Below are 27,397 nucleotides of genomic sequence, written 5' to 3'. Positions count from 1 at the left end.
CAAACGGGGCCACAGGGACACCAACACTTAGGGACAAGCAGGGGAACGAGTCAGCCAAGGAGAGAGACAGAGAGAAGAAACAGCAACCCAGGGCAGAGGACGATCGTGGGAAACTTGGAAACAAAGTGAGAAGAAGGCTTAAGGGAGGAAGGAGATGAAAGCGTCAGTGCTGCACGGATATTAAAGAAACTGAAGATTTTAGACAGATGTCATTGAACTTGGCCCTAGGTCAACCCTATCCTAGCGAACCTTGCCAGAGCGATTTCAGGGGCGTGCCTGGGGCAGAAGCCCGACTGCAGTGAGTAGAGACGGGAGAGCAGTGTCCTACTGCGGGTAGGAAAGGACACCGCGATATTCAGAGGAGGACACAGCACTGAGGGCAGGTATCAGCTCTGTTTTGAGACCAGAGAAACTTGAGCAAGTTGACATGGCTGGGGGGGGAGGGGGCAGAGCTAGTGACAGGGCGAGCTGAAAACGGAGAAGAGAGAAGGAACACCTGCAGGAGCAACGTGCAGAAGGGCATGGGGCGCAATGACCAAAGACACAGCAGGAGCAGGAGACAGAGAGACAAAAGGTGAAAGGGGCAGGAAGAGGTGCAACCATAGGCATGGGACTGGGGAGCCAAGGGCATGCATGCTGGAGCCTCAATTTTACCTGCCACCTAAGAAACAAAGTGAGAAAACTAAGGCCCAGGGAGGTGAAGACTTGCATGACACCCACAGGGAGTAAGATTTTAACTCAAGTTTCTTGACTCTGTGCCTGGTGCTCTTTCTATTCCCTATGTTACACTCACTTATACTGAAGATACTTGCATTAGTTGAACACATTTTAAAATGGGGCTTCTTGTGCCTTTCTTTTGAAAGATTACAAGGCAAGGCTGGCTTCACACAAGGGCAGAACAGGCCCCCTGTCACCAAGGACAGTAAGCTTGCCAAGGCCGTGGACTGAGACTCAGAAGACGCGCCTTCTTAAAATGGGCAAGACAGCAGAAGCTCACCCTCAGAGAAGGAGGCTTACTCACACCACTTGTGAGTGCTTAGAAAATGCTCATAACACTCAAACTGTGATTATCACTTCAATGAAAAAAATTCTGGAAACTACCTGGAGGAGAGAACATGGTAGCAAGGGGCAAGGGGTGGCTGAGAGGGAACTCTGGACAACCCCTTGGTCTCTGTGTACATTTCCAAGGTCTCTTCTAAGTGTAACACACATATCTGATGAAGAGGTAGGTAGGACCAAGATGCTGAAGTAAATGACCAGAGCTAGCCAACGGAGCATCCAGAGACACTGGCCATAGAAAATGAAGGGAGGATACCAAAGGTTAGAGGCATCATTGGCCTTGGATGGGCCCTGTTAAATGGAATAGAAACAGGCAGATATTGTACAACTTCATCGCAAACCACTTCCACTTAAACATAGTCTGTGCCATTATTCACACAACAAACATTAAGAAAAAGGTGAGAAAACACCTTTGTATCACAGTCACAGATTTTAGAACTGGAAAAGATTTCAGTCCAACCCCTTAAGCCCAATTCACAGCTTTTTCTTCCCCAAGATTGCTCATCTTTCCTTCTTCTGTGATTTCCTCAATGATATTGATCAGCTTCTATGGTAGAGCAGTGAACAAACTTGCAACCAGCACTGGCTTGCTTCCTGAACTCTCCTGAGAAAGGTTCCTACACAAAGGGCTCCTTCCGTGGCAGGATGACGCCAAGGTGGAGAAGTGGATTGAGGTTTCGTAATATCTCATCAAAACAATTCCATGCAATTAAAGCTACAGGAGTACAGACGTGAATCTAAACCAATGCCTCATATAGCTTGAAATGTCTTCTCAGAGAATAAACACCGAATTAACATATAATAGCTCTAATTATCATTAGCATTTACATAGCGTCTTTCCTCACTTGAGCCTAAAGCACTTTATATGTGTAATAACTAATTCTTGCAACAACCTCACGAAGCAGGAAAGAAGCAAGGACTATTATTCCCATTTTGCAGAAGATAAAATCAGGGCAGGGGAATGTGATGAGAAGTGCCCAGATCAGAAAAAGTGAGTGGAAGGCTGTCATCTTTCAATTCTTGTTTGGGAACTTATTTATTGAGATCCATCCATGTGCTTGGCTCTGTGGAAGATGGTCAGTGTGTTTGTGGATGGGGTGGGGTGCGAGGGTGAGAAAGGGAGGGTGGTTTGAACAACACGATAGGAGGACAGGAACATTTGGGAGTCTGTAATTCCAACTCCAGCCACAGGCACAGAAGTTCAGTTTTGCCACTGGGCACAGTCTAGGAACTACAAACTCAGCGACGCCTGTCTTGTCCCAGATATGACACAGATATTCACCTACTCACTTATGAAGGAAATGGACATTAAAAATAAACCGAGTATTCAATTTATACATTCCTGACAGGAGGAGAAAGGGTGAGCGGCTCTGCCTTATAAGGAAATGAGCTGAGATGAAAACTATACACTCACACATTCCCTGACAATGCTATCCAAAGCAGCAGCCCGTTGCCCTCTATCCCCTTGACTTAATTCTTTTTTTTTTTTTAACAGATTGGCACCTGAGCTATTAACTGTTGCCAATCTTCTTTTTTTTTCCTGTTTTTTCTCCCCAAATCCCTCCAGTACACAGTTGCGTATTTTAGTTGTGGGTCCTTCTAGTTGTGGCATGTGGGACGCCACCTCAGCATGGCTTGATGAGCGGTGCCATGTCCGCACCCAGGATTCGAACCTGTGAAAACCTGGGCCGCTGAAGCAGAGTGAACAAACTTAACTACTCGGCCCTGGGGCCAGCCCCTAATTATTCTTCATAGCCTTATTTGTATTCAGTGTTTTTATTGTCTATCTCCTCCACTAGAATGTAAGCTCCAGGAGGGCAGGCCTTTTATCCTTACTGATGTTTTCAGGGCCTACAACAGTGCCTGACATCTAATAGGTACGCAAAAAATGTCTGTTAAACCAAAGAAGAACGCCTGAAGGTTATAGTTCCAGTTTTGCCACTGGTCAATTCTGTGACCTTGGAGAAGTCATTTCGTCTCCTGGGGCGTTACCTTTAAAAAAAAAAAAAAAAAAAGCATTCAACCAGAAAATCCTTTTCAATGCTTCCATGTTGTGATTTTATGTATTCAATGAACCATAATACAAGGCAAAACATGGTAAGTGGTACACTAGAGTGTAGTGGGTAACGGTCCCATTTCCTGTCTGTCCAGCATCTTCAGAATACCTTTCTTCTGTTTAGAGAATTTGCTATCTTATGAGTCCTGGCTCTTTAAGGAGGAAACCAGAAGCTCACTCACCCAGCCTTCCTAAATTTTGCTAGGGACCAGCCATAGCACTCGGGTTATGCCCATGACATGCACCTTCAAGAGTTTTTTTTTTTTAAAGGTGAGCAATGTGAGGAAACAGGTACCTTGTGGAGCTCAGTCTTGGGGAGGTTGCAGGGGCAGAGCTCCGCCTTCCAGGGCTCACAGCAACCACGTCCTGGAAGAGACGGGGCAGTGCCGCTGCAGCCGAGCGGTTTAATGTGGCTCGAGATTTGTGGAGCAGGGAATGCAAAGGAGAGAACAGTGTTTCAATGAGGAAAAGCAAGGCTTTTTGACGTATCACAGATTTAATCCAAATCCTGCCCTGCCACTTACCGGCTACACCCTCGAATAAATTATATAATCTCCTGAGCCTCAGTTTCATCATCTTTAAAATGGTCATCATCCAAAGCCACTCAGGGCTTCTGACAGCAGGGCTCTTTCAATGTCAGGATTCCCCAGGGACTTCCGCTGGTATGTTTTGCCTCCAGATCACCAGGTAAAGGTGAGGCTTAAAATGACGGGTAAAATTAGGTTAATTTACAAAATTGCTAGAAGATAAAACACTGAGATTTAACACTAATAACAGAGCCACTCAAATCAACTAACAAAAGGCAATCTTTTCCATGAATATCAACAGGCCCAAGGACATTATTACATCTAGCAGAATATATTAATTGATGCTATAACAATGACTTTTAGTTGCCAAGCAAAGACTAAATTATGGCTCATATACTCTGGTTATGGCAGAGAAATCAGTACTACATTTTATGCACATTTCCATCAAAAGTGGTTCCAATAAAAACATTTTGGTGCTTAAAGACTAAGTGTCAGTTATCTGGAAAATTCCCTGTCATGGAACAGATTATTTCCTAGTGATGCCAGAAAGTGAGATAAAATAACTGACATCAGAATATGAGAAGACATTATGGGCATAAATAGTTTCACTTGAAAATTGGCTGGAACACTTAGAACTTTTCACAGAAACTCTCAGAAGCCTAGGAGCTCCTGAGTGCCATTTATTAATTTAAAGAAAAGAGATATACTCTTTTCTGTGTAAGTCCTCCTTGCCTAGAACTAACGCCAAAATAAAATCATAAGGAACAAGGCAGCCGACCTTTAACGACCCTCCTTTTCCCAAATATCCTCCCTGACTCCTGATACCAGGTGAAGAAGCATTTTTCTGAGCTTTTCAAATGTTACATTGCTACCCATGTATTTATTCTAATCTCCTCTTCAAGTTTATATTTCCTGTTCCTGCCTCCTAAATATGGGTATTTCCTGAGGCGTAGGCCTTGGCCTTCTGCTCTTCTCTATAAATACTTTCTCCTTTGGAAAGATCACATACACTGATTATTTCAACGGTTGTTTCTTCATGGATGACTCACATATTTACATATTTAGGCACAGCCTCTCTTTCCTCAGCTTTAGTCCTGTATTCCTAACAACCCCTAAAAATCTTCTTTTGGATATTTCACTGCCATCTCAAATTCTACAAATCTTTTTGAGCTCAGAGCTCATTTTTGCTTTAAAACCAACTCACCCTATGGCTATCCCTTTTCAGTCCCAATTTCCCAGGCTTAAAGAATTGGAGTCTCCTCTGATTCCTCCTAATCCTTTTCTCCCATCATCCACGCAGTTACTAAGGATAGTACTATTCACCTATTGCAACCTTGGTCTTTCCACTCTCATCTTGACTACCCAACATCAAGACTATCCTATATCGCCATCCATACCGTCCTACATACTTTTGCTAGGTTAATGTTTCTAAAACATGGCTTGGGACATTCGTAGTTCCATCATTCATTCCACACTTACTGAGTGCTTACTTTATACAAAGCACACTGTCACCCACTCCAGAATGCAGAAATGAATCAGATAAAGGTCTGTTTGTAGTCTAGTAGGGGGAAGACTTTACATAAATAATTTTAGTTCAAAATTAGAAAGCAGTAATAACTGAATAAATACACGAAGAATGGTTCAGAAAGTATGATGGACATTCAGTAGAAAGAAAAATTATTTCTAGATGGAGATGTCACTTCGTTTGGCTTTAAAGAATGGGAAGAATATAGGGGCCGGCCCAGTGGCGCAGCAGTTAAGTGTGCACCTTCCACTTCGGTGGCCGGGGTTCGCCAGTTCGGATCCTGGGTGTGGACATGGCACTGTTTGGAAAGCCACACTGTGGTAGGTGTCCCACGTACAAAGTAGAGGAAGATGTGTATGGATGTTAGCTCAGGGCCAGTCTGCGTCAGCAAAATGAGGAGGATTGGTGGTGGATGTTAGCTCAGGGCTAATCTTCCTCAAAAAAAAAAGGGGGAAGAATTGAAAAGATGAGGAGGGAAGGGTATTCCAAGCAGAAAGAGACAGGAACAATCTTTAGAAAGGTAATGCATAGTTCATGCACAAAGTGCCTCACATGGTCTGGTTTGCCACGGACAAAGGGAGAACGAAAGGGGGATGGCAGAAAACTAAGTCAGAGTTTTGAATACAAGTTAATAAACTTGGCCTTTAATCTACAGACAACAGGAAGCCAGCGAAGATTTTCGATCACAGCTGTGCTTGAAAATGACTAAACCTACAGCACTTCTATGTAAGCTGGGCGAGTGGTGGAGTGATGCTAGAGGAAGGGCATCAAAGAGAAAGGTACTGCATTTCCACTGTTCAGGGAATGATAATGAGAAATTTGATTGGGGGAGGCAAGAGTAAGGAGAGAGGATGGACGCCAAAATTAATGCAGAGGTAATGGGGGCAGAACTTGTCAAGTGACGGGAGCAAGTAAAAGAAATAAATGGCATTAAATACAGACATCGATGTTTCCAGGCTGGAAAGTGGCGGTAATATCAACAAAAAGAGGGCAGAGTGTGGAAAGCAATTTGGGAGGGCGGGGACAGGTGATGTTTGGCATATTCAGCGTTTATACACCTGCAGAACATCCAAGAAGAAACAGCCAAGACTCCTGGAGGTAGCCGGGCCCAAAGGCGTAAGCTGGAGCAGACGGCGGGTGTGTTCCGGCACAGACACACACACAGCGCACTACGGCGACCTCACCGCCGAGGTTCGTCCGCGCAGGAGTGCAAGGTGCAGCGCGACGGGTCATCCCTGAGCGGCGGAAGTCATCCACGCGCGCCGGCTCTTGCGGGCCGCGCTCTCCTCGCGCTGCAGAGACCTGGGGGCACGCGGCCGGGAGCGGCCTTTCCCTCCCTGCTTTGCCTATTTCCAGAACTTCCGTCCCGACCCGTCCCCGGCTCCCGAAGGGGCTTACTATAGGGCGCGGTCCATTCCCGCCCAGTCACCAGGCAGGCTGAAAGCGCAGGGAGGGCCTCGTCGCCCGCAGCCCGCCACGTGACCACTCCTGCAGAGCTTCGCGCGTCGCACTAGCGGTCGAAGCACTGGGCCAAAGCCACAAGGCGAGCCTTAGACCTCGCGAGAGTTGACAGGTCCGCCTCCGCCTTTTCCGGCCGGAAGCGGAAGTCAGGTGGCCGTCGGCTCCTGGCGGAAGTGAGTCGGTTACCGGGAGCGCCGGAGTGGAGCGCGGGGTGTAGGGCCGCCTGGTGGGCCGCAGGTGGGTGTGTTTCTTGCCTGTTTGGCCGGCGGAGTCCGGCCCGCGCCGGAGCGACGCAGCCCTTGGCCTGCGAGTCGCCCGCTGTGGGCGGCGCGGAGGAGGGGCCGAGGGGCCGCGCGGCGTGGGGAGGGGCGCTTCCGGTCTGGGCTCCTGGGCGAGCCGGGCGCCGCTACCCCTCGCGGCCTGTCTCTTGCCTGCTGGGGCGGAGGGGCCGGGGACGGGAGCGGAGCTGTCGCCGCCTCTGGGCGGTGTGCGAGGACTGACGTGAACGGCAGGGCCTCCTCTCGGCGGAGCGGCGCCGGCCTAGTCCGCGCGAGAGCGGCTGCTGGGGCCGAGGCCCGGAGGACTGGCCTTGGAGCATCTTCTGGCCCTTCGCTGGCTCCTCGAGCTCGGGCTCCTCTCTGCAGTGGGCGTTGGAAGTCTGCAGGGCACTGTTACTCCAGCCCCTTCGTTGACGGAGGCCCTAATGGCCGCCCCCCAACCCGCACCCCTTTTCAGGGTTTCCTTCGAGGGAGCCAAGTTGTTTTTGTTTTTCTTTTTCCCCTCCCACAGATCGAAACAGCCTGAACGTTAAACGGTGCAGCTGCCTCAAATCCCTGAGGTAAGTAAAGCTTGGGTCCGTTAAAATTCTGTTTAAATTTTCTTCTCCTGAGTGATGATGAAGATGGTCTGGAGGGGGTCGTAGGGGAACGTGAAAATAGGGTGGCGCGTTCGCCTTGCCCTGGGACTTTTACTGCCCGTCTGGTTAGATGTGGGTCATCTTTCTAGTGGTTTCTGTGATTCCTACAGAAATCCAGGCACGAGTTTAATTAGCTGGATTTATTTTGAATCATACCTTGGATTTAAGAATGTGGCGTCAGTTTGCCGATCCCAGACGCGTTGAAAGTCTGGTATTTAGTGAGGCGCGCGCTCTAGAGAGCAGCAGCCTAAAAGGGAAGACGTCTATGTGCTGCTTCTTGCATCCAAACAGTAATCTTGGTTTAATTTTGTTGGGATGAGGGCACTATTATAAATGTTAAAATATTTGTATTTGTTTTGCGGGATTTGGAGAAAAGACAAACTAAGGGAGAAGCTGTCTTCCAACATCACCTCTCTTTGTCAGAAACTTATGACTATAAACTGAAGTAATACAGGAAGAAAAATAATTTCAGGATGTCCGATAAGAGGGAGAGATTTGATTTTAAAGTTTTAGCGCGATATCACATATGCCCCAAACCATAAAACGGCTTTCAGGAGTCTTGGGGCAAAGAGCAGGAAGATGGGGTTTGGGTTAGGAGAGGCAGGGGATGCGAATACTGACCAGAACTTGGTCAAGGAAGACTGGGAAGTGGGGGCTACCCACGGAATACTCCACGGCTGGCTTCTAGGTCTTGGGTGAAGATGAAAAGATGTCAGCTCCCTCCTGGGCGCCGCGGCCCCACTGTGGGTAGCCGTGCCGAGGCTGGTCACCTGCCACCGGTATTTGCTGTGGTTTCTCGAGGATTAGGCCTTCTGCAGCCTAAGCCAAATCTTTTCCGAGAGGTGGAGGGCCCTGAGAATGTGGGTGAACAAGTACTGTTTGAGTGAATCCATAGATGGCCTGGAAAACCCAGCTGATACAGATTTCAGTTTTCAGAGCCATTAGACAATATCTACAGTATTTATTTTTCCTTTGTCACAGTTTCTGGAATAAGAATACATTGGATACCAGTGTAGTAGTTACCCTAGACTGTTGTAGCTGTGTATTTAAATACCTTTCTAGGGGCTGGCCCCATGGTTAAGTGGTTAAGTTCGCACACTCCTCTGCGGCAGCCCAGGGTTTCGCCGGTTCGGATCCTGGGTGCGGACATGGCACTGCTCATCAGGCCACACTGAGGCGGCGTCCCACATGCCACAACCAGAATGACCCACAACTAAAAATACACAACTATGTACTGGGGGGCTTTGGGGAGAAAAAGGAAAAAATAAAAGAATAAAAATAAAAACTTTTAAATACCTTTCTATTGTCATGTCTCTTCCGTATTTTCATTCGTTCTCTTTTTTGTTCGCTCCTTTTTTCTTTTCCTATAAACACCCTTAGGTATTTTCTCCTGGGAAAAATTAGAGATAATCTTCTAGTAACTCCTTAGGTACTGCCCTGTCTTTTTTCTCCTGTTCAGCCATGCTTCTTGAAAACTTAGTTTATAAGCAGTGTAGATTTCTACTTCTTTACTTTCCAGTTGCTTCTCAATTAATTGCTGTCCTGCTTCAAATCCCTACCACTCTAAAAGAGTCACCTCTTAATGGCTAAATCCAATTAATTTTCTCTTCTTGGTTGTTTCTACCACTGTACCATTCAACACTGACAGCCATTCAGTCTTTATTCTCTTGCCTTCTATGATAATCTCTGCTGCTTATCTATCTGTGTGTTCTCTTCTTATCCCTTCATCTTCAACTTTTTTTGTGTGTGAAGAAGATTCGCCCTGAGCTAACATCCATTGCCAATCCTCCTCTTCTTTTTCCTTAAGGAAGATTAGCCCTGAGCTAACATCTGTGCCAATGTTCCTCTCTTTTTTGTACACGGGATGCCTCCACATCATGGTTGATGAGCGGAGTAGAACTGCACCCAGGATCCAAACCCGTGAACCCGGGACCCCAAAGTGGAGTGCCGGGAACTTCACAACTCAGCCACGGGCCGGCCCCTTCAACTTCTTTATATTTTGATATTCTCCAGGATTCTGTTTCTTTTTTTCTGGCGCTTAGGTAACATCTTGCCAAGCTTCCTCTTTTTTTTTTTTTTTACCCTCCCAAAGCCCCAGTACATAGTTGTATATCCTAGTTGTAGGTCATTCTGGTTCTTCTGTGTGGGACACCACAGCACAGCTTGACGAAAGGTGTGTGGTCTGTGCCCAGGATCCGAACCGGAGAACCCTGGGCTGCCGAAGCAGAGCGTGCGAACTTAACCTCTCGGCCATGGGGCCGGCCCCCCAGATTCTGTTTCTTGCTACTCTTCTTATTGCATAGTCTTCCTGAGGAATCTCATCCATTCTCACGGCATTCACCACCAACAGAATTGCTGCTGTCTCCCATATTCGTCTTCAGCCTAGTTTTCAGTCCCAAACACTAGTTAACTGATTCTCCATGTGAATGTACATACCATAGCTGACTTCAAACTGTGTGTGTGTCCTCGCCCACCCTTCTTCCTGTAGTTCTTATGGCACCATAGCCTGTCCAGTCATGTGGCCAGAAGCCTGGGAGTTTTCCTTTAGCCCCCTGCCCCCAGCGTCTAGTTAGTGGTTAGTTCCTCCTGGAATTCTTTTAAAATTGTTCTCAGAATCACTGCCTCAGATGAAGCCCTCAGCATGTCACCTACGTTATTGCAGTAATCTGCTTTTAGTCTAATCTCACTTACCTATTTTCTCCGCTGTTGGAAGGTGATCCTTCTAAATAGTAAATTTGCTCTGGAGACCTCTCTGCTTAAACCACCTACGACAACCCATCTCCTACCAGAAAAAGTGCAAAGTTGTTTGCATTGGACACAAAGTTTGTCAGTTTGACCCCTGCCTGCTTTTCCAGCTTCATTTCCTGATGTTCACTGCTCCTCCCTTTGTATTTACACCGTGCCCGTCTCTCCTGCTAGACTGAGCACTCTCTAGGTGCAGGGTCCATGATGTAGTGTTTATCTTTGTATCCGGCTCCTAGTTAGCACAAAGCCTATATGACAGAAATCAAGAAGTACTAAATTGAATGTCTAAAATCTGTCTTAAATTTAAAAGTACACACAGACTTTTATGGATGCCCTGCCTGTTCGCTTCTTGGTTTTTCACCGTCTGATAAGATAGTGCTCTTTTTTTAAAAAAAATTCTAATAGATATTAAAAACTGTAAGAATTTCAGAATGACTGACACTTCTGAAGCTGTTCCAAGTTTTGAAGAGATGTTTGCCAGTAGATTCACAGAAGATGACAAAGAGTACCAGGAGTACCTGAAACGCCCTCCTGAGTCCCCTCCAATTGTTGAGGAATGGAACAGCAGAGCTGGTGGGAGCCACAGGAATCGAGGCAACCGGTACGTATCTCTCCAGAGGGAGACATGCAGCTGGCTAGGCTGGGAGAGTGTGGCCCTCGTCACCAGCCCACAGGCCAGTGAGGCGGGGCCAGTGCTCTCCTCAGTGGGTGTGCTTGGTGCCTGGAACAGTGCCTGCCGAGTACGCAGCTCCTGAATATTTGCTTTAATATTTTGTCAGCACCATATATTTTTTCCTTGCTGTTCAGTTGTGTGTTTTAATGTTTTTTAAAAAATATTCTTTCTGTGGACTGTTTCATTTTCTTTGGAAACATACTTTCAAAACCCAGAGTCTTCTACAAAACTTTGTGTTAAATTCCATAAAGAAGGTATTGTTTCTGGTTTCACTTTAGAAAGAAGTTTATACAATGGAGGTTACTTCTATTTAATAATTCAAAATAGAAAGAATAAATTACTGCTTTTGTACAACTGAACAGATCTCAGTTTGCTTCCAAACTGTCCTGTCGTTTTGGTTTTGGTGTTGCAGTCTGCCTCCTCCTCTGTAAGTGTATCTGGTATCATACTGGGAGAATGACTTAAATACTAGGAAAGTTTTGAATAACTGGTGCTGTAACATTCTGTAGAGAAAAACATTTATTACTCTCTTGTTTACTGAGTATTCAATTGAGAAATAAAATGCACTGAGGTAGATTTGTCATCTGTTTTTTTTAAAGAGAAATATAAAAATCTTTTTGTTTTGTTGTAGGTTGCAAGATAACAGACAGTTTAGAGGTAGGGATGGCAGACGGGGGTGGCCAAGTGACAATCGATCCAATCAGTGGCATGGACGATCCTGGGGTAACAATTACCCACAGCACAGACAAGAACCGTATTACCCCCACCAGTATGGACACTGTGGTTATAACCAGCGGCCTCCGTACGGCTACTACTAATAGGAGTGTCAGCAGCTTGCAGTACAGCCACTTACTATGTTAACGTGACGCCGGTGCGCGCGCGTGTTCTGTTGGCCATAGTTTTACAGCTTCATTTCAGAGAGTGGATTATTAATTTTTTGGAACTTGAGACTTTAAAAAAAAATTAGATCTTACTAGAGAGATGTGATAGTTGCCCAGAATAAATACTCCCCTAAAAAGGTTGTGGCTTATATCACTTGACCTCTACCTCAGATTATTTGTTTCATGACTTGTTTGACCTCCAGGAGTTCTGTTTTACACAGAAATAAAAACTTTAAAATAGAAAATGCTTGCTTTTACTTTGTAAGATAAGGAAGTATCCATATACTCGAATGTGCTCATTCCTAAAATCTTAGGTTGGTATGGTCGACTCCTGAATGCACAACTGTGCTTACTTGTAATGTACATGACATCAGCAGGCGGAGGGTGGAACGATTATGGTGTATTTCTTTGGGCTGTTTTTGTTATGTGATGCTGGTGCTGTGTACTTACTTACTGTATAGGTCTGAGTCAGCCCCACGACCCTTTGGTCTCTTTTTAGAGGGACATCAAGAGTGAAGCCGTAAAATGAGGAAGGAGTCGCTCTCAGCTTCAGTGTCTTGGTCTAGTGCTGGGTCGGATTAGGGCACGCAGTCATTTTGTACAAACTCTAAGGCTTTTTGCCAACTTAGAAACGTAGCAGGTCAAAATCCATATGTTATACAAAAGTTTAACTGTAATGTTTCCCTTTTCCTTTTCAATCGTGTAAATGATGCTGCATTTTGACTCTGCTTATTCTTATGGTATTTAATGTGGGTTGATTTCACAATGTTCTGTTCACTTCCATATGTGCACCTTTGCTGCTTCCTATTCTGTAAATACAGTAATGCTGTAACTTCCTTTCAGAGTGATCATTATATTTCAAATCATTTTAATGGCCATTACAGTGGTTTTATTCAAATAAAATACTTGTAAGATTATTCAAATAAAATACTTGTAAGATTAAGCAATTTCTCTGTCAAGTTTTGGCAATTAGCCCATTCATTAATGTGGGGAGATGAGCTTTTTGATTTCTATTACTCTGTCCTTCATATCTGTTGAAAATGGTTCATTTGGTTTAAGAGTAATATTAAAAGTACAAGTTTCATCATAAGGCAAGGGAATTAAAAGGCAGCTTCCTAAATCTGCCTTCTCTCTTAGCATTCCCACCTAGGCCGTTGAGGTTGACTTCTCCATGTTCTGGATCCAGCTCTCCCCTCCACCCCCACTTCCTGAAGAGCCATCCTTTCAGGTAACTATTTTATTGTAAAGGATCTAATTAATAAACTAGGTAGTCACACTGAGAAGTAAATAGAATTTAAACAATAAGATAAGGGTTTTCCCTGTACCCCTCTAATTACGTCAATAGGCAGTAAGCCAGTGCTGTTACATAAAGGTAGGTCTTGATGCTACTAATACTTAGCCTAGAGAACTAAGAATGGCCTGACTGCACCCCAAGATCTTCTCTGAAAGCAGATGGATTATTAAAAATAGCTTTCAATTGATAAAACACAGGCACTGACCAGTTGGGAGTAGCTGACGGGAGCGTTAGAACAGGATCCTGGGGGCCCTCTGCTCTGTCAGCTCTTGGCACTAATTAAGGAGATCTGTGGGTCCACGGAGTAGGGTTGGAGTGAAGGGTGCATCTCAGGAACCTCAGAAGAAAGATTATTTTCCCACAGTATTTAACTATTTTAACACTGATACTCAGGCTACATGTACCCTACTGTATCAGCCTTGCTTGAAAATATGGTAAGAGTTCTTTTATCATGAGTTATTTCTGCGTTCTGCATGAGTAATCTGTGTGGTGGTGGTTTTTCTTTCCCTTTTTTTTAAACAGCAGTCACCATCAGACTGCCTCTGTATGTGTAAAACCAGGAGGAAGGGGCCGGCCCGGTGACACAGTGGTTAGGTTCGCACGTTCTGCTTCTCGGCGGTCCGGGTTCGCCAGTTCAGATCCCAGGTGTGGACATGGCACTGCTTGGCAAAAGCCATGCTGTGGCAGGCGTCCCACATATAAAGTAGAGGAAGGTGGGCATGGATGTTAGCTCAGGGCCAGTCCTCAGCAAAAAGAGGAGGATTGGCAGTAGTTAGCTCAGGGCTAATCTTCCTCAAAAAAAAAAAACCAGGAGGAAATAAAACATGGTTTCTGCTTCATGTGGGAGAGACAGAAAGCAACATCAAAAAAACTTAAGGGTAATTTAAGAGTGAGAAGAAAGAATTAAAATAGTGTCAAATGGAATTAATCTCAAATAGTCTGTTGTGATACTATATAGCATTAAGCATAAGGAGTCCTGGTGTCCAGTCCTGTGCTTGCAAGGTATGTGACCCTGGAAAATCACTTAGACTCTGAGCTTTTTTGCTCACCTGTAAAAATGGGGATAATACCCACCCTGCTGTTCTTACAGGATTGCCATAAAGATAAATGACCAACTTACCAGAGCTTGAGAGTAGAAACTAGAGCTTGTGACCATTAACCCCTCAGTGGCCCATAAGTGGTGCTGTATAAACATTTTTTGAATCAGTGGGAAAGAGTATTTGGTAAGTTGCAGAACATACTGTTGGTGTAAAGGATGCAGGGTGACTGAGATGAGGTAGGGCAGGAGACTCGGAATTAAAGATTTGTGATTCTTATGTGATTTAGTACATGAATTAGCAAAAGGAGAAATTAAATCCTTCAGAAAATAACAAACACTTTAGATACGGAAGAAAGTTTCTGTGAAAGCTGAGCTAAAATAAGTAGCCTTTGCTGTTTGGAAATTGGCACTGCCGTTAAGATGTTGAATGTTGATTATGGAACACATCAGATGAATGTCCTTTTGAGACCAGCTTCCTGGGGACTTGAGATACAGAACTTGTTTTCTTTGTTCCCTGAGTGTGAGGAGGATTTGAGGTTATCCAAAATGTGATAACCATGGATCACTGGTCTCAGAAGTTTCTGGGTTCTTGAAATCATACGGGAAAAAGACGTCCGGTGAGATTTCTAGCAAGGCTTTGGTTTCCAGAGCTGCGTTCCTTATAAGACAGTGCTCAACAGACAGGATGCCATTTTCCCTTTCTACTTTATTTGCCTAAAGGAACATACAGAATTTTATGATAGAATTAAGAGTAATGAAATGTCAGTTTTAAGTGTAGAATACTAAACTGGAAGGAACTGATCTTTTGCCCTGAAGGTGACTGATATTACTCATTTTGAACTCTTTATTAGCACTACTCTTTGTTTCTAAATACAGCTTTTTAACACCTTAAAAATCTTCCTAGACTTTCTATTCCATTTGACTCAGTCCAAACAGGTTTGGCTTTGTGTGGAAATCTATTCCCCGGGCCTTTCACTTCTTTTAATGAGCACTATTGTTTATAGTGAAAGGGAATTCTTTTTCATTAGGAAATGTAAGAAATAAATACTTCCAGCTTGAGGTGGCTCGTAGTACTATTTAATAATATCAGTTAGCTGCAAGTGTTACTTGGGAAAGTGCTTACGTTGGTAATGGTAGACAAACTGAGGTATTATAAACCATTCACTGAAAAGCTTATTTGGGATTTTTCTTTGACTATCTTATATTTTAACCAAAGAAGCATATTTGCTATATATTACATATATATATAAATGGGGACTTTGAAATACTAAGTAGACTTTGGTTAATTCTGTGTGAAAAACCTAATTATATAGGTCACTCAGAGAATTTTTCCTTTGTTTCCTTAGAAACGTATACTTTTACAATCCTCTAGTTTTTAATTTAGAAGGGATTAAGACCAACAGGAGTAAATAGGATTTATTGATGTTAGTTTTTAGATTAATACTTCAGGATTCAGATATACTCAGATGTGACATTCTCTAACATCTAAACAAAGATTTCTCCTGTCTCCTGCTGTATTACATTATTATGGAGCCAGATCAACAACTAGATTTAAGTAGGAGGTTATACCAACTCCAGGGTAGCCCTGAGAGCAAATATTTCCTCCTTTCTAGAAGTCTGGTTGACCTCTACTAGGCCAGCTTTGGGGAAAAGAGGGATGGGAGCAGAGATCTCTTGACGTGTGGATATTGTGGGAGAGAAGGGCCCTGGGCCAAGCCGGCGGCCTGGGTCTCAGTCAGTCTGGCTGCGCTGTATCAGGATACGCCAGAGTAGAAGAGGAGCGTCAGCTGCTGCCGCACTGCTGAGCCTCTCGGTGCGGAGAAACATTCTCGTCTGAGGAGTGAACGAGCAGTGCCGTGAGACTTGGAAAGTGGAGAGCGCTGTGGATGATACCCTCAGATTCTGAGATTCTCAGAATGGTATGGGAGGAGCAGGTAATGAAGAGGACGGCTAGTCTGTGACTAGCCTGCCCCCTGGCTGGATTACGTGAAAGCGCTTGCATCAAGTACTGCACTTGGTGGGCACACGCTAGGTGCCCGTGCAGCGTGAGGCGTGGGCTTCCAGCAGCAGTGTGGGGTAGCGCCAGGTGGACCTTTGACCAGCGTCTCTGTGGGCTGATGGGCTAATTCAGTTGGTGTTTTCCTTCCTGTCCCTGAGGGGCACAGAGCGCCCATGTATTAATTACCAGTGAGATGTTCTCTGGGTTTCACGTCTTCTCCTGGGACAGCTTCAGGGGACGACGCGAGAATGATCTCATGGTTTTTTCCACTGCCAGTGCCTTTAGCTCCCTAAGGGATCTCCAGCCTCTGTCTGAATTAGGTAAATAAAGCTGCTCTAATTGCTAAAGGCCAGAGCTTGTTCATTTTTGTGTGTTTCTCTCATTTTAAAATTGCCTTCATATGTTGTGTGTATACAAAATGATAAATATAAAAAGTCAAACAGTACAAATATGAAGAATCTGCATCCATCCTGTGATTAGGTCTGCTGTGTCTGCTGCTCTCTCACCATGCCCACACACACATAAACTAGATAGACATATATTTTTCCTCTTTTTACTGAAGTCAGGTTATATTATATAGATACACACACATGTATATTATCCTTTGTTCATGCAACAGAATATAACAGACATCACTCCAAGTCAGCAGCTATAGATTAAAAACTAATGATTTAATTTTCATAACAATATTCTGTAGTGTGGATTTGCCACTGATATATGATTATTCTGCTATAGGTAGACATTTTCTCTTTTTTGCCCTTGCTAACAATCCTGCATTGCTTTTGTTCATATATTCTTTGGCGCTTTTATTTTTATGTGTTCTGGGAGGTATTCTCAAAAGTTGGGTTAAAAGACCTGTTTTTTTAATTTTAATAAATGCTGTCACATTTTCTAAAACACTGTAGCAATTCACATTCCCATCAGCAACATGAATGTGTGTATGTGTCTCCCCTCTCCTTCCCTAGGACTTCAACTTTATTTTTCCCCCCTGAGGAAGACTGGCCCTGATCTAACATATGTTACTTATTTTCCTCTTTTTGTTTGAGGAAGATTGTCGCTGAGCTAAGATCTATTGCAATCCTCTATTTTGTATGTGGGATGCTGCCACAGCATGGCCTGATGAGTGGTGCATAGGTCCACACCTGGGATCCGAACCTGCGAACTCTGGGCTGCCGAAGTGGAGTGTGTGAATTTAACCACTATGCCACAGGGCCAGCCCCTTCTACTTTTTGTCTAGACGGCCACAGGCTTTATTTTTGAAATGAGAGAACTTTCCTAGGTTGTGTCTCGTTGATCATTCTTTGCCAGTGTTTCATCTGGGACACTGCACTTTTTATTCCTTATATTCATCTTTTATTTCTTCAGTATTTTTTTGATTATATCTTTAAATCTTTGTTCCATTTTTTTTGCTCTCTTCCTCAGGATGCCAATTATATATGTGTTGATTTTGCTTTGTTTGACTTCTGTTATTTTCCTTTCTTTGCTCACCTTTCTCTGTCCTGCCATCTAAATTCCATGCCATGTGTTCAGCCTCTTCTCTGTTGCGTTGTTTCTAACATGGCCTTTATTTCTATGATGCTTTTATTTTTAAACTTGATCAGCCACATTTCAAGTGCTCAGTAGCCACCTGTGTTGGCAGCACAGTTCTAGAAGAGGATTAAAGGCTTGGAAGCAGTTCGGTTGTCTTGACTCACTCCCTCATTCTCCGACCCCCCGAGGTACCTCTGGGGAAACTAAGGCTGTGAAACAATGGAAGCCACTGCGATGGTAAAACCACATCCTGCATGAGATGAGTTTCATGTAGGAATGACCGTGGGCTCTGTAAGCTGTGCTGCAAGTTTGGGGATTCCCCCTGCCTAAACTCTAGGATCAAGGGGCCTGCATGGAGCCTGTGGCAGGCAGCTCGAGTAGCATGATGAAATGCTGATAACCTTCTCAATTGAATCATAAGGCTTGGCTGAAGGAGGCCTGTGTGGGCAGAAGTAGGTGGTCTTCCTGGAGCCTGGGAAAAGGGAGCTGCTGTGCTCTGAAGCATCAGTGTCGTGTTGTCCCAGGAGAGGGGCTGATACAGTGGGCCCATCCCTGCAGCATTAGTGGGAACTCCAGATGGGCAGAGCACCCTGGCCCTGACCCCTAGTGTCCCTGGCTCTGATCCCGAGCTCTCTAAGCGGCCTTCAGATGATGACTGGCTTCTTGGAGAGATTTCCCAAAGGGACAGAACATACTCCCTAGAGGATCCCACCACAGTCTGTTTGGCAGATGTGTTCTTCACTGTGGATAAAGTGGCATCTTGTTTAGAAATTAGTTCCTTGCCAATTGCCCAGCCTAATTCCGTTTCAAAAACACTGCCTGAGTGGGATTCCCGAAAGCTGCAGGACGGACGAGGAGAGGCACTCAGGACCGTGTGGGCAGCAGTGAAGCACTGCCCTGCACTCCTGGGCCCCGGTGAGTGCTGGGCCATTAACCCCACCCCTGAGGGGAGAGGCCTGAGGAACGGCTCCAAGAAGACCTGACAAGAAGGATCAGAGTGCGTGACGCTGGGAGTCGGGCGCTACAGAAGGGATTGCCCGAGCACAGCCCACTTCAAAGGAAGGAAGGGTCAGTTCCTTCAAATTCTGTGACTTTCTGCTGTGGCATTGTGGTGCCACCTCTTGGATATAAAATTGAAGTCTAGCTGCTTAAATTTTAGCCTCTAGTTGCGTGCACTAAGAAAACCTGAAGTGGGAGCCATCGTGGGTTCGAAACTTTATATTCTAAATGACCATCGAGGAACCACATGACCACATCCTGAACTCTGCTAAGAGCCAGAGTGCTGGTCGCCCAGTCCAGAAAGGACCTGCCTCCTGAAGGTGCTGAGTTTTTAGCTGTTTGGAACTTGAAACACTGCAAACGTGCCAGCCTCATCCTCGGGTCCTCTCGCCCTCCCCCAGCTGGCAAAGGAGTGGGGAATGGCCCCAGGAGGCAGGAGTCCAAGTTCTCTGTCCCGGCCTCTGTGCAAGGGTGAGCAGGTTTTTGCTTCTCAGTTCTGTCAGTGTGTAGTGTAGGCAAAGCACCTAGCAGCACCTGGCAATAGTAGGCACCCAAGTTATTAATAAATTACTCATAAATCATTTTTGCAGGAGTAATTTCTCATTTATTCAGGTGGGGGTGACAGACGGCAGATGCAGTGCTAGACTATCACCACGACACCAGTCACCAGAGCTGGATGAGTATCCTTCAGACCTCATTCATGGGCTGCCTGAGGCTGGGCCCGCGACACAGGACAAGAAAGGCGGTGTAATCAAGTCACTTTATAGACTGTCGAGCGGGTAGTCACCTAAAATTAACAGGGGTGGGCAGGCTAGAATCATGTTAGACAAATGCTATCGGGGTTGGCGATTTTGAGTCCTTGGTCCTAGGTCACTGGCCCTGCCTGAGTATTCCTGGAAGACAAAGGCCGGCTGAAGAAGGCCGCATTAACTAAACTTCCGCAGCAGATGGAGGTGCCCAGGCCTTAGCGGTGGTGCTCACTAGTGGGGAAGGGCCCTGTGTGGGACGAGAAGGCATTAGACTGCTGAAGGCTTCCTCGTTTGCTGAGGAGGAATGGGAAATCCTGTCCTCGCACACAGCTCCTGAGCTAGTTCCTACCTCCAGCAAGTTTCTGATGACAAAGTGTCATTAGATGTATCTTTATTGAGAGAGAAGTCTGTTTCTTGAAAAAAAAAATCAGGCAATAAAGTTCCTATGTTAAAATATGGCCATTTAAAGTGAAGTAAGTGGATTACTGTGATGGATATTTGTTGATTCCTATCCAGCATCTAGTCCTTTCTCCATAACTTTTCTCAATTTTTGTTCAGAGATCTACTTCTCTACCCACTCCTTTGCTTTCTGAGTAGGCTGGCCCCATCTCCAGCTCGAGGATGGGCCTTGATTAGTCTAGAACAGTTAGGGTAATCCTCCTCCAGTCGCTGGTGTAGGTAACTGGTGTCACAGCATGGCACCCCGACAATTGGGGTGGTTTGGAAACTTCGTGTGACCTCACTTGGTCTGAGATAAAGCCAATGAGAGCTTTTGGAAAAGAAACACCACAGCTCTTGAGGAGCCGTTTTCCCTCCTGGAGGGGGTAACCTGTGGACATGGAGCCTGGAACTGCTGCCTTAAATTTTACCTCCGTAAAGGAAGCGGACCTGAGGAGGAAGCTGGCACTGCTAACGTGAGTCGGGTCCTTTCTGACATCCCTGGGCTGCTGAATCAAACCCATCCTGAGTGAGCCCTGCTCCTGCGCTTGCCGGGCATATGAGCTCATAGCCCTTTACTTTTCAAGCTGGCTCGAGTTGGGTTTCTCTTCCTTGTCCAGAAAAGCATCCTGACCAACAGCGATCCCTGGGAAAACCACAAGTCAAACGCCTTGAGAGCACATCCTGGGACAGAGACGAAAGAGCAGGGAAAGTTCTTATCCATGACCGTGTCACACAAGCACAGCTCGAGGTGGTGTGGCCAGTGGCTCTGAAGAGAAGGCAGCTGAGCGTCACCGCGCTCTGCCGTCCAGTGTACAGTGACCTAACTTTTCCTGTCCTTGGTTCCTATGAACAGAGTAAGAGCTGACTGGATGAGTGTCCCCAGCTCTTTCACCATCAGGAATTGTCACTGTGGGTCCTTCTGGTGGATTTTGTACTTTTAAAAATTTTGTCTATCAATACGTTTTCTTACGTACTTAGACAAAGCACACAACTGCACATTAGCTCTTCTGACAACCAAGGCAACCAAGTTATTATTCACCTTACCAAATCACTATAATTTGCACTGAACATTTAAAACAAGATATTTATTAGCTTTTGAAGCTTAGATATGATTTCTGATAGGCTTTTACAAATACTGAAAATAGCTTCCAGGTCCTCCTTCTTCTAAGGATCTTTGGAGATGCATAAGAACTACTAGATTTGATGATTGCAGTTACCATCCAAGGAGGAAGAACATTCGGTGACTTCTCAAAACCGGTAATTAACATTAAATGACAAGTCTTGATTATTATTTACTTTTTCACAAAATGCTCACTACAGCTTTAAAATGACGCAGAAAAAATTTTTGCATTTAGGTAAGCATTTTAAAATATAAAGACTACAAAGCAGTGTGACTTGTCACTTATAAACTGGATTAGAAGGCAGTCCACAATCAGGATAAAGTGCACTCAACTAGGAGTCGAGAGATCTGGGTTCTAGTTGCCATCTTGCACAGTGTGATCCTGAACGAGTCTCTCCACTTCTGGACGTCAGAAGCCCCATCAGGAAACGAACAGGGCTGAAAGAGGGCATCTTGGACATCCTTTCCGCTCTGTCATTCTGTGACGCGATGAAGTCTGAGTAACGCGTTCCAGGCTGTTCGCGGTCAGGGGTTTTAGGAGCTATAGTCAATGTTCAGTACTTTCAAAATTCCTACTTTTTTGAGTCCTGTTCTTATTTCTCCATGTTCTGTGCATTTAAAGGTATTTTCCTATTTAGCAGCTTTTTCATCAGCAGCAATTAAAAAGTTCCTCAGGGATGCACTTATCATTTCTTGCTTTTATTTTTTTTCGACTTCCTTTTTTAATTTCTCCAAGATCTCATCTGGAGTTGTGGAGGCCAAAAGCTTCACCACTTTTTCACGAGATTTACCACCCTGGACCAAAAGGAACAGACAGTGTCAGGACAACACACTAAACTTTCTCCCGCTGCTAGAGACAGCAGCCCTCGCCGGGAGGGTGAGGGGACCAGAGCTGTCCTGACAGCTTCTCTGCCACTTTCTCCTCGTCATCTGGTCTAGCCAAAGACTCTCTCTTAGATTCCACCTTACTACAAACTTTTACAACTCTCCAGGGTTTTTTCCTTCATACATCAATTTCTGTAATAATAAAAGCTGGGTATTAAAATGTCAAAATGACTAGGGAGTCCAGATATATAATATTCTGGTTTCAAGTAATTCTTTTGTTTAAATTAAAAGTGGAAGTTTTTTAAATTACCAAAACAAATATTGCAGTTTTATATAAGCTTTAAATAAAAATAGTTCCAAATATAGAAAAAATTGCTATTCTCTATACTGTTACACATTTCTGAAAACTCCAAACAAAAAGCAACTACAAATCCAAGTGCTGTAGTTCCACAACCACTTACGACAAGTTTAAAAAGGATCTGTTTGGAAACACATCCTTTAAGGTACAATCTGAGCCGGGATTTATCTAGCTGGGGAGCAGCTGCACAGGCAGCGGAGTGGGAAGTGCATCCAGGCAAATGCCAAGCATGTGCGCTGGCAGAAAATCAGAAGTGACCTGCCCCAGGCGGGGTGCTGAGGGGAGGCCCCGATCGGATGGATGTTTAGGTGCAGCCCATAATCAATGACTGAGTGCCCGCTTGCCCCTCGAGGGCGCTGTACAGTGCAGCGCCAGAAAACGAGTAGAGCTTTAAGAACCATGCATGCGGCTGCGTCTCACACCTGCAGACTCGCTTCCATCAAGTCGAGGGCAATGCCCAGGGGCCTGTGTTTTAGAAACCATTCCCCAGTGACAGACCCGCCCCACTGCAGGCCTGTGGTATTAATGACTTCATATGAGCTTTCTCTGTCCTACTGAGCTGCTCCTGGTGAGGACGGATAATGTGGGACCAGAGATACTTGATGGACTTACTAATGGGCATGACAATCAACAGGAACCATTTAGATTTTTTAGTATGGTGAGGACTTGAAGGAAGAGATGAGCAAGATTAATCTGACAGAGCAGGTACAGGAATGAATTGAGAAGGGAGAAAATGCTGGAAATGGTGGCAACTAAGGAATATAAGAGTATGGACAGTCTGAATAAGGATTGAGACAGTATGAATGAAGGAGACTAGGAAGAATTCACAGATTTTAGTGATTAAATGAATCTGAGTTAAAAACAACTGGCTTTTCAATTATTTGGAAAAGAAAAAAATCAGTCTTTTAAAAATAATGACTGATGTGTAATAACCAAAGACGTAGAGAGTCCCACCTTATCCAAAACCACATCACTCTTCCTGAGGTCCAGGACCTTGGAGAGGTAGCGACAGAGCTCCGCGTTCGCCTCTCCTTCCGACGGAGGCGCAGCAATGGCCACACTCACAGCCTCGGCCGTCACATCTGCAAGGAAAACAGTGCGGACTTGATCCCTGCGTTCTTCAGGAAGTGAGGCTGTTCTGTACAAGCGTTTGCCTTTGCCTGGCACACAGTTTTCAGTTAATAACGCTGAATGAAGAAATGATTAAACTGATCACACTTAAGGGAACGTAAACATGATAACCGTGCCTCCACCATCACGGAAAAGAAATCCGAAGAAAAGTGCTATTTACCCACCCTGCTGACCAGGATGGGCCTACAGTGCTGGGCAGCGTCCTGGATTCAGGCAGCTGGCAGCCAAGGAGAGTGGAACAGGCAGAGCCCAGGAGGGAGTCAGGAGCTGGGCTTGACCCTGCAGTGGCCCCGAGGCAGCTCACGGGGTTCTCGGGGTCGTCCAGGTGTCCTCATCAGGAGAACGAGGACACCGGGCTAGACTCCTCGCTTACGTGAAATGCCTCTTTAATGTTTTTCAAGTGTAATATTTACTTAAACATTTACACAGCACTTACATACCCCAAGGGCACACAGACATGTTTTTAGTGCTCTACAAACATTAACTGGTTTAACCCTCATAACCACTTTAGGAAGAAACCAGTAATACCATTATCATCTCCATTTTACGACGAGGACACTGGAATTGAGAAGTAATGTGCCCAAGGTCACATGGCTAGAAAGTGATGATGGGATTCAAAAATAAAGTTGCAACACTCTGAAATCCCGGGACAAGGAGTCGCTTTTGAAGAGTGGTGCGGGCCCCTCATCCGTGCAGCCTTTATGAAAAGCCGCCGCCTGCAGTCCGCACTGCACTCGTGGGAGAGCATTTACTCAGGGCAGCGTGCGAGTGAGCTTGCGTGGGCCACAGCTGCGGCTGCTCGGGCTCCCACACTTGGGCCTCACCCGAGGAAACGACGTGGCCGCAGGAGCCACGGGAATGAGGGGGGAAAGCAAATCTCCTATCCTGTCACTGATTCTAAAATACAGTTTTTCACATTCTATCATCTTTGAAATCCAGATGTGTCCTACAATAGATGGAAAAGTGTTTAGTTCATATGGGTTTTGTCCTACTTACTGGTACATAACATACCCGTGTACCTTCTGGTTGATGGCATCTTAGATTTGATGAAACTTGGTGTCCAACAGTAGACAGTGCCCACAGGGACCACTTAGAAAATGCTGACCAAGGAGGGCAGAGCCGTGGCCAGCTAACATGGCCATTAGCACACACCAGGCCCAGCGCCCCAATTCTGAGGTCTTGTTTTCAAAATATTTTTTTTTAATTGGAATACAGAGCTTTAGAGGTGAAAAAGACCTTCAAGATAATTCAGATCAATGTTTTTCAAACTTTCTCCCCACCCAGAATCCCCCCCACCCTAATTTCCCCGGGAATCCCAGCACTTAGATGTGAACACAGCCACTCGGGAGCCCTGTCTGCGGCCTCCCTCGCCCCCTCAGAGATTCCGGAGGCTCCTGGGCTCCAGGGAATAGCCTGAAAGCCTAATGACTTAACCCAGTGATCTCATCTGACAGGTGAAGGGACTGGGCCCAGAAATGTTTCTACTGTTGTGATTTAAAACACGTGCATACAGGTTGCTGGTCGGGGCTCTCAGAGCTCAGGTGTTCTCTCCCTCCTCAGACTACCGGTCATTACACTCGACCGAGATGTCTCTGCTTTCTTTCTCTGGCCAATGTCTCCAGTTTGTAATAGGACAAACTAAAAATAATCTAGGCTACACATTTTCTCTATGTGTCATTTCTAAAATACCCTTATTTTTTTTTTTGAGGAAGATTAGCCCTGAGCTAACATCTGCTGCCAATCTTCCTCCTTTTTTTTTTTCTTTCGTTTTGCTGAGGAAGACTGGCCCTAAGCTAACATCTGTGCCCATCTTCCTCCACTTTATACGTGGGACGCCTACCACAGCATGGCTTGATGAGTGGTGCCATGTCCGCACCTGGGATCTGAACTGGTGAACCCCAGGCCACCAAAGCAGAACGTGCAAATTTAACCGCTGTGCCACTGGGCCAGCCCCAAAATACCATATTTTTTAAAAAGGAAAAGATTCAATAGTTTTTAGTCTAGCTTGGTATGCTTTAAATATTACACATTCACTCTTCAACACTGGCTTTACACCTTTACACTAGAATCTAGAGTCCGACAGTGGAGAAGCCTCTAACTGCAGGTGTGAAAATGCCCTCGACCACACAGGGTAAACTTCCAGCGAACCAGGCAGAGGCGGGGTGGAGGGACACTGATTGATACGTGACTCCCACCTCAGTGTCCAGACATACCTGTTACAGCGTTTTGTTTGGAACCAGGCTTGGCATGGATGGCTATGGTGACACAACCTTTAGGATCAGCTGCCACAGGACCTAAGGGAGGAAGTGATGTCTCTGGTTTCTTGCTCTCGCTTTTACCCTAAAACGACAACGACCACCACGCTACAACTTCACAGGTTACAAAATATTTCCCCACACATTTGACCCTTCCACTACCGCCCTTTCACCCTTAACCAAGAGAAACGATGCTCATCAGTCGTGTCCAGGAACTTCTGACCACCTAGAATGATTTCTCAACACCTTTCATGGCTCAAATCAATTCTTCCATGAAGCCTTCCCACGGACCCCACAAAGCGTTCTTTCCTGCCTTGGAAGACCCGACTCTGGCTTCCGCACCTCGTGCTGGCTCCCACCGTGTGCTCTGCATTTCCCGTTCCTCGGGGCAGAGACCATTTGTTATTCATCTTTGTAGCTCATGCGGCACGAACTAATAAAGGTTTGTGAACACCTGTGGCTGGAAGTGTCTGCGCGTGCATCTGCGGGGAGGGCGGAGAGGAAGGGGGGACGGTGATGCTGAACGCCCTACTATGCGACAGAAGCTGTGCTAGGCACTTTTCATTCCACAGACAGGATCTAAGGCCTGGGGCGGGATGCAGGCAAAGGGCACGTAAAGATGAGTAGGGACGCACGTTCCTGCCCTCGAGGAGCGCGGGCTGCGGCGACCGGAGGGGACACACATCCCTGACACACTAAGGGCCTCCAGCGCAGAGCGGGGCAGGCAGCCCAGCGCCGGGACGCGGGCCCAGCGCAGGAGCGGGGGGCGGTGCGCCCTCGGCGGGTCGCGAGGCGGAGAGGAGCCTCAGGAAGCTCGGCCCGGCGGCGCTGCCCGAGCACGAGGCGCGGGCGGACCGTCGGGGGCGGCGGCAGCAGGAGCCCGGGACCCAGGGAGCACCCTGTCCCGCCCGCGGTCCCACCGCCACGGCACTGCCACTGGCCTTATTGGTCGCACCAGCTTTCTTCGGCATCTCGGCGCCCGAGCGAGCCGGGCGGAGGGGCCAGCACCAGGTCCGGCGGGTAGACGCCCCAGCCCGAAGAGCGACCGCAGCATCCCCGCCGGGAGGCGGGGACAGGCGCCGGAAGAGCCCTCTGCGCCTGCGCACTGCGAGCGGGAACCGGCCCCGCCGGAAGAGTCCTCTGCGCCTGCGCACATCGAGCGGGAGCGGCCCTGCGGGTCGGCGGACGTGTCTGCTGCGGTCGGAGCGCGCCCCCTGCCGGCTGGCGGGGCAGGCCTCCGCGTTCCTCCAGGACCTGCGCGGGCCCCTCCCTCCTGGAAATTGGCCCCGGAGGCGGAAAGTGGCTCCGGTCGCGTCCTGACCCCTCCCCACCAGCGGCGGGAGGGCCGTGTGCCTCCGGGCTCCTGTACCGTCCTGGGAAGACGGACTGGAGCGAGCGGCAGGGAGCGCGCAGGGCCAGGCATCTTCCGGCCCCTGCGGCCGCCGGGGGCGCGCACAGCCCCGCGGGTGGAAGGAGGGCACCCGCCGCCGGAGCCTGCGGGCGCATCCCGCGCGTTCACGGGGCACCCAGCGCGAGCTGGGCGCGGGGATCCCACGTGTGAAAAAGGAGGAAATACATTCAGACGTGCGATGTGGCCGGAGATGAGACTGGAGACGTCAGCAGAGGCTAATCGCCGAGTCCTTGAAGGGTCTGAGGCCAAAGATGGGTACAGTCCAGTTGGTTGTTTTAGAAAGATCACTGCCCGCAGAATGGCCCATGGAAGAATAGAGGTCGGGAGATCTGCCACAGAAGTGGAAGACGGTGGCCTGGTCCAGAGCAGTGGCAGTGGAGATACAGAACTGGGAGCTGATCAT

At 46.6% G+C, this 27,397-nt stretch overlaps 2 protein-coding genes, 1 long non-coding RNA gene and 1 other non-coding gene across 4 annotated transcripts; 2 read left to right on the top strand and 2 right to left on the bottom strand.

The window, feature by feature from the left end:
* Positions 1-2,070: 2,070 nt before the first annotated feature.
* LOC106782217 (uncharacterized) lies at positions 2,071-6,757 on the bottom strand. The gene is made up of 4 exons (XR_001379134.3): positions 6,566-6,757; positions 3,640-3,814; positions 3,411-3,481; positions 2,071-3,051 (listed from the first exon to the last, which is right to left on the bottom strand). It is a non-coding gene; the product is annotated as an uncharacterized lncRNA (long non-coding RNA).
* RAMAC (RNA guanine-7 methyltransferase activating subunit) lies at positions 6,736-12,786 on the top strand. Its single transcript, XM_001502380.7, has 4 exons — positions 6,736-6,865; positions 7,418-7,466; positions 10,712-10,890; positions 11,594-12,786. Exons 3-4 carry the CDS (start codon positions 10,721-10,723, stop codon positions 11,778-11,780), a joined length of 357 nt encoding a protein of 118 aa, XP_001502430.1. The 5' UTR covers positions 6,736-6,865; positions 7,418-7,466; positions 10,712-10,720; the 3' UTR covers positions 11,781-12,786.
* Positions 7,157-7,291, top strand: MIR9056 (microRNA mir-9056). Its single transcript, NR_128077.1, has one exon. It is a non-coding gene; the product is annotated as a microRNA mir-9056 (primary transcript).
* A 6,499-nt stretch (positions 12,787-19,285) lies between the features above and the next one.
* C1H15orf40 (chromosome 1 C15orf40 homolog) lies at positions 19,286-27,397 on the bottom strand. The gene is made up of 5 exons (XM_070240137.1): positions 27,254-27,397; positions 26,525-27,190; positions 25,542-25,668; positions 23,152-23,279; positions 19,286-21,809 (listed from the first exon to the last, which is right to left on the bottom strand). The coding sequence occupies exons 1-5, from the start codon at positions 27,395-27,397 to the stop codon at positions 21,714-21,716; spliced, it is 1,161 nt and encodes a 386-aa protein (XP_070096238.1). The 3' UTR covers positions 19,286-21,713.

This window comes from Equus caballus, chromosome 1 (assembly GCF_041296265.1).
Source record: "Equus caballus isolate H_3958 breed thoroughbred chromosome 1, TB-T2T, whole genome shotgun sequence".
NCBI classification, from domain to species: domain Eukaryota; kingdom Metazoa; phylum Chordata; class Mammalia; order Perissodactyla; family Equidae; genus Equus; species Equus caballus.
This window is presented reverse-complemented; position numbering and strand designations above follow the sequence as displayed.

What these genes read in the sequence shown, in the direction of transcription:
- RAMAC (XM_001502380.7), top strand. Translation starts at nt 10,721, where the DNA reads ATGACTGACACTTCTGAAGCTGTTCCAAGTTTTGAAGAGATGTTTGCC. An exon ending in CACAGGAATCGAGGCAACCG is followed by an intron (nt 10,891 to 11,593) that starts GTACGTATCTCT and finishes GTTTTGTTGTAG; the next exon opens with GTTGCAAGATAACAGACAGT.
- C1H15orf40 (XM_070240137.1), bottom strand. Translation starts at nt 27,397, where the DNA reads ATGATCAGCTCCCAGTTCTGTATCTCCACTGCCACTGCTCTGGACCAG. An exon ending in CTAAAACAACCAACTGGACT is followed by an intron (nt 27,191 to 27,253) that starts GTACCCATCTTT and finishes TGACGTCTCCAG; the next exon opens with TCTCATCTCCGGCCACATCG. An exon ending in CAAACAAAACGCTGTAACAG is followed by an intron (nt 23,280 to 25,541) that starts GTATGTCTGGAC and finishes TTTTCCTTGCAG; the next exon opens with ATGTGACGGCCGAGGCTGTG.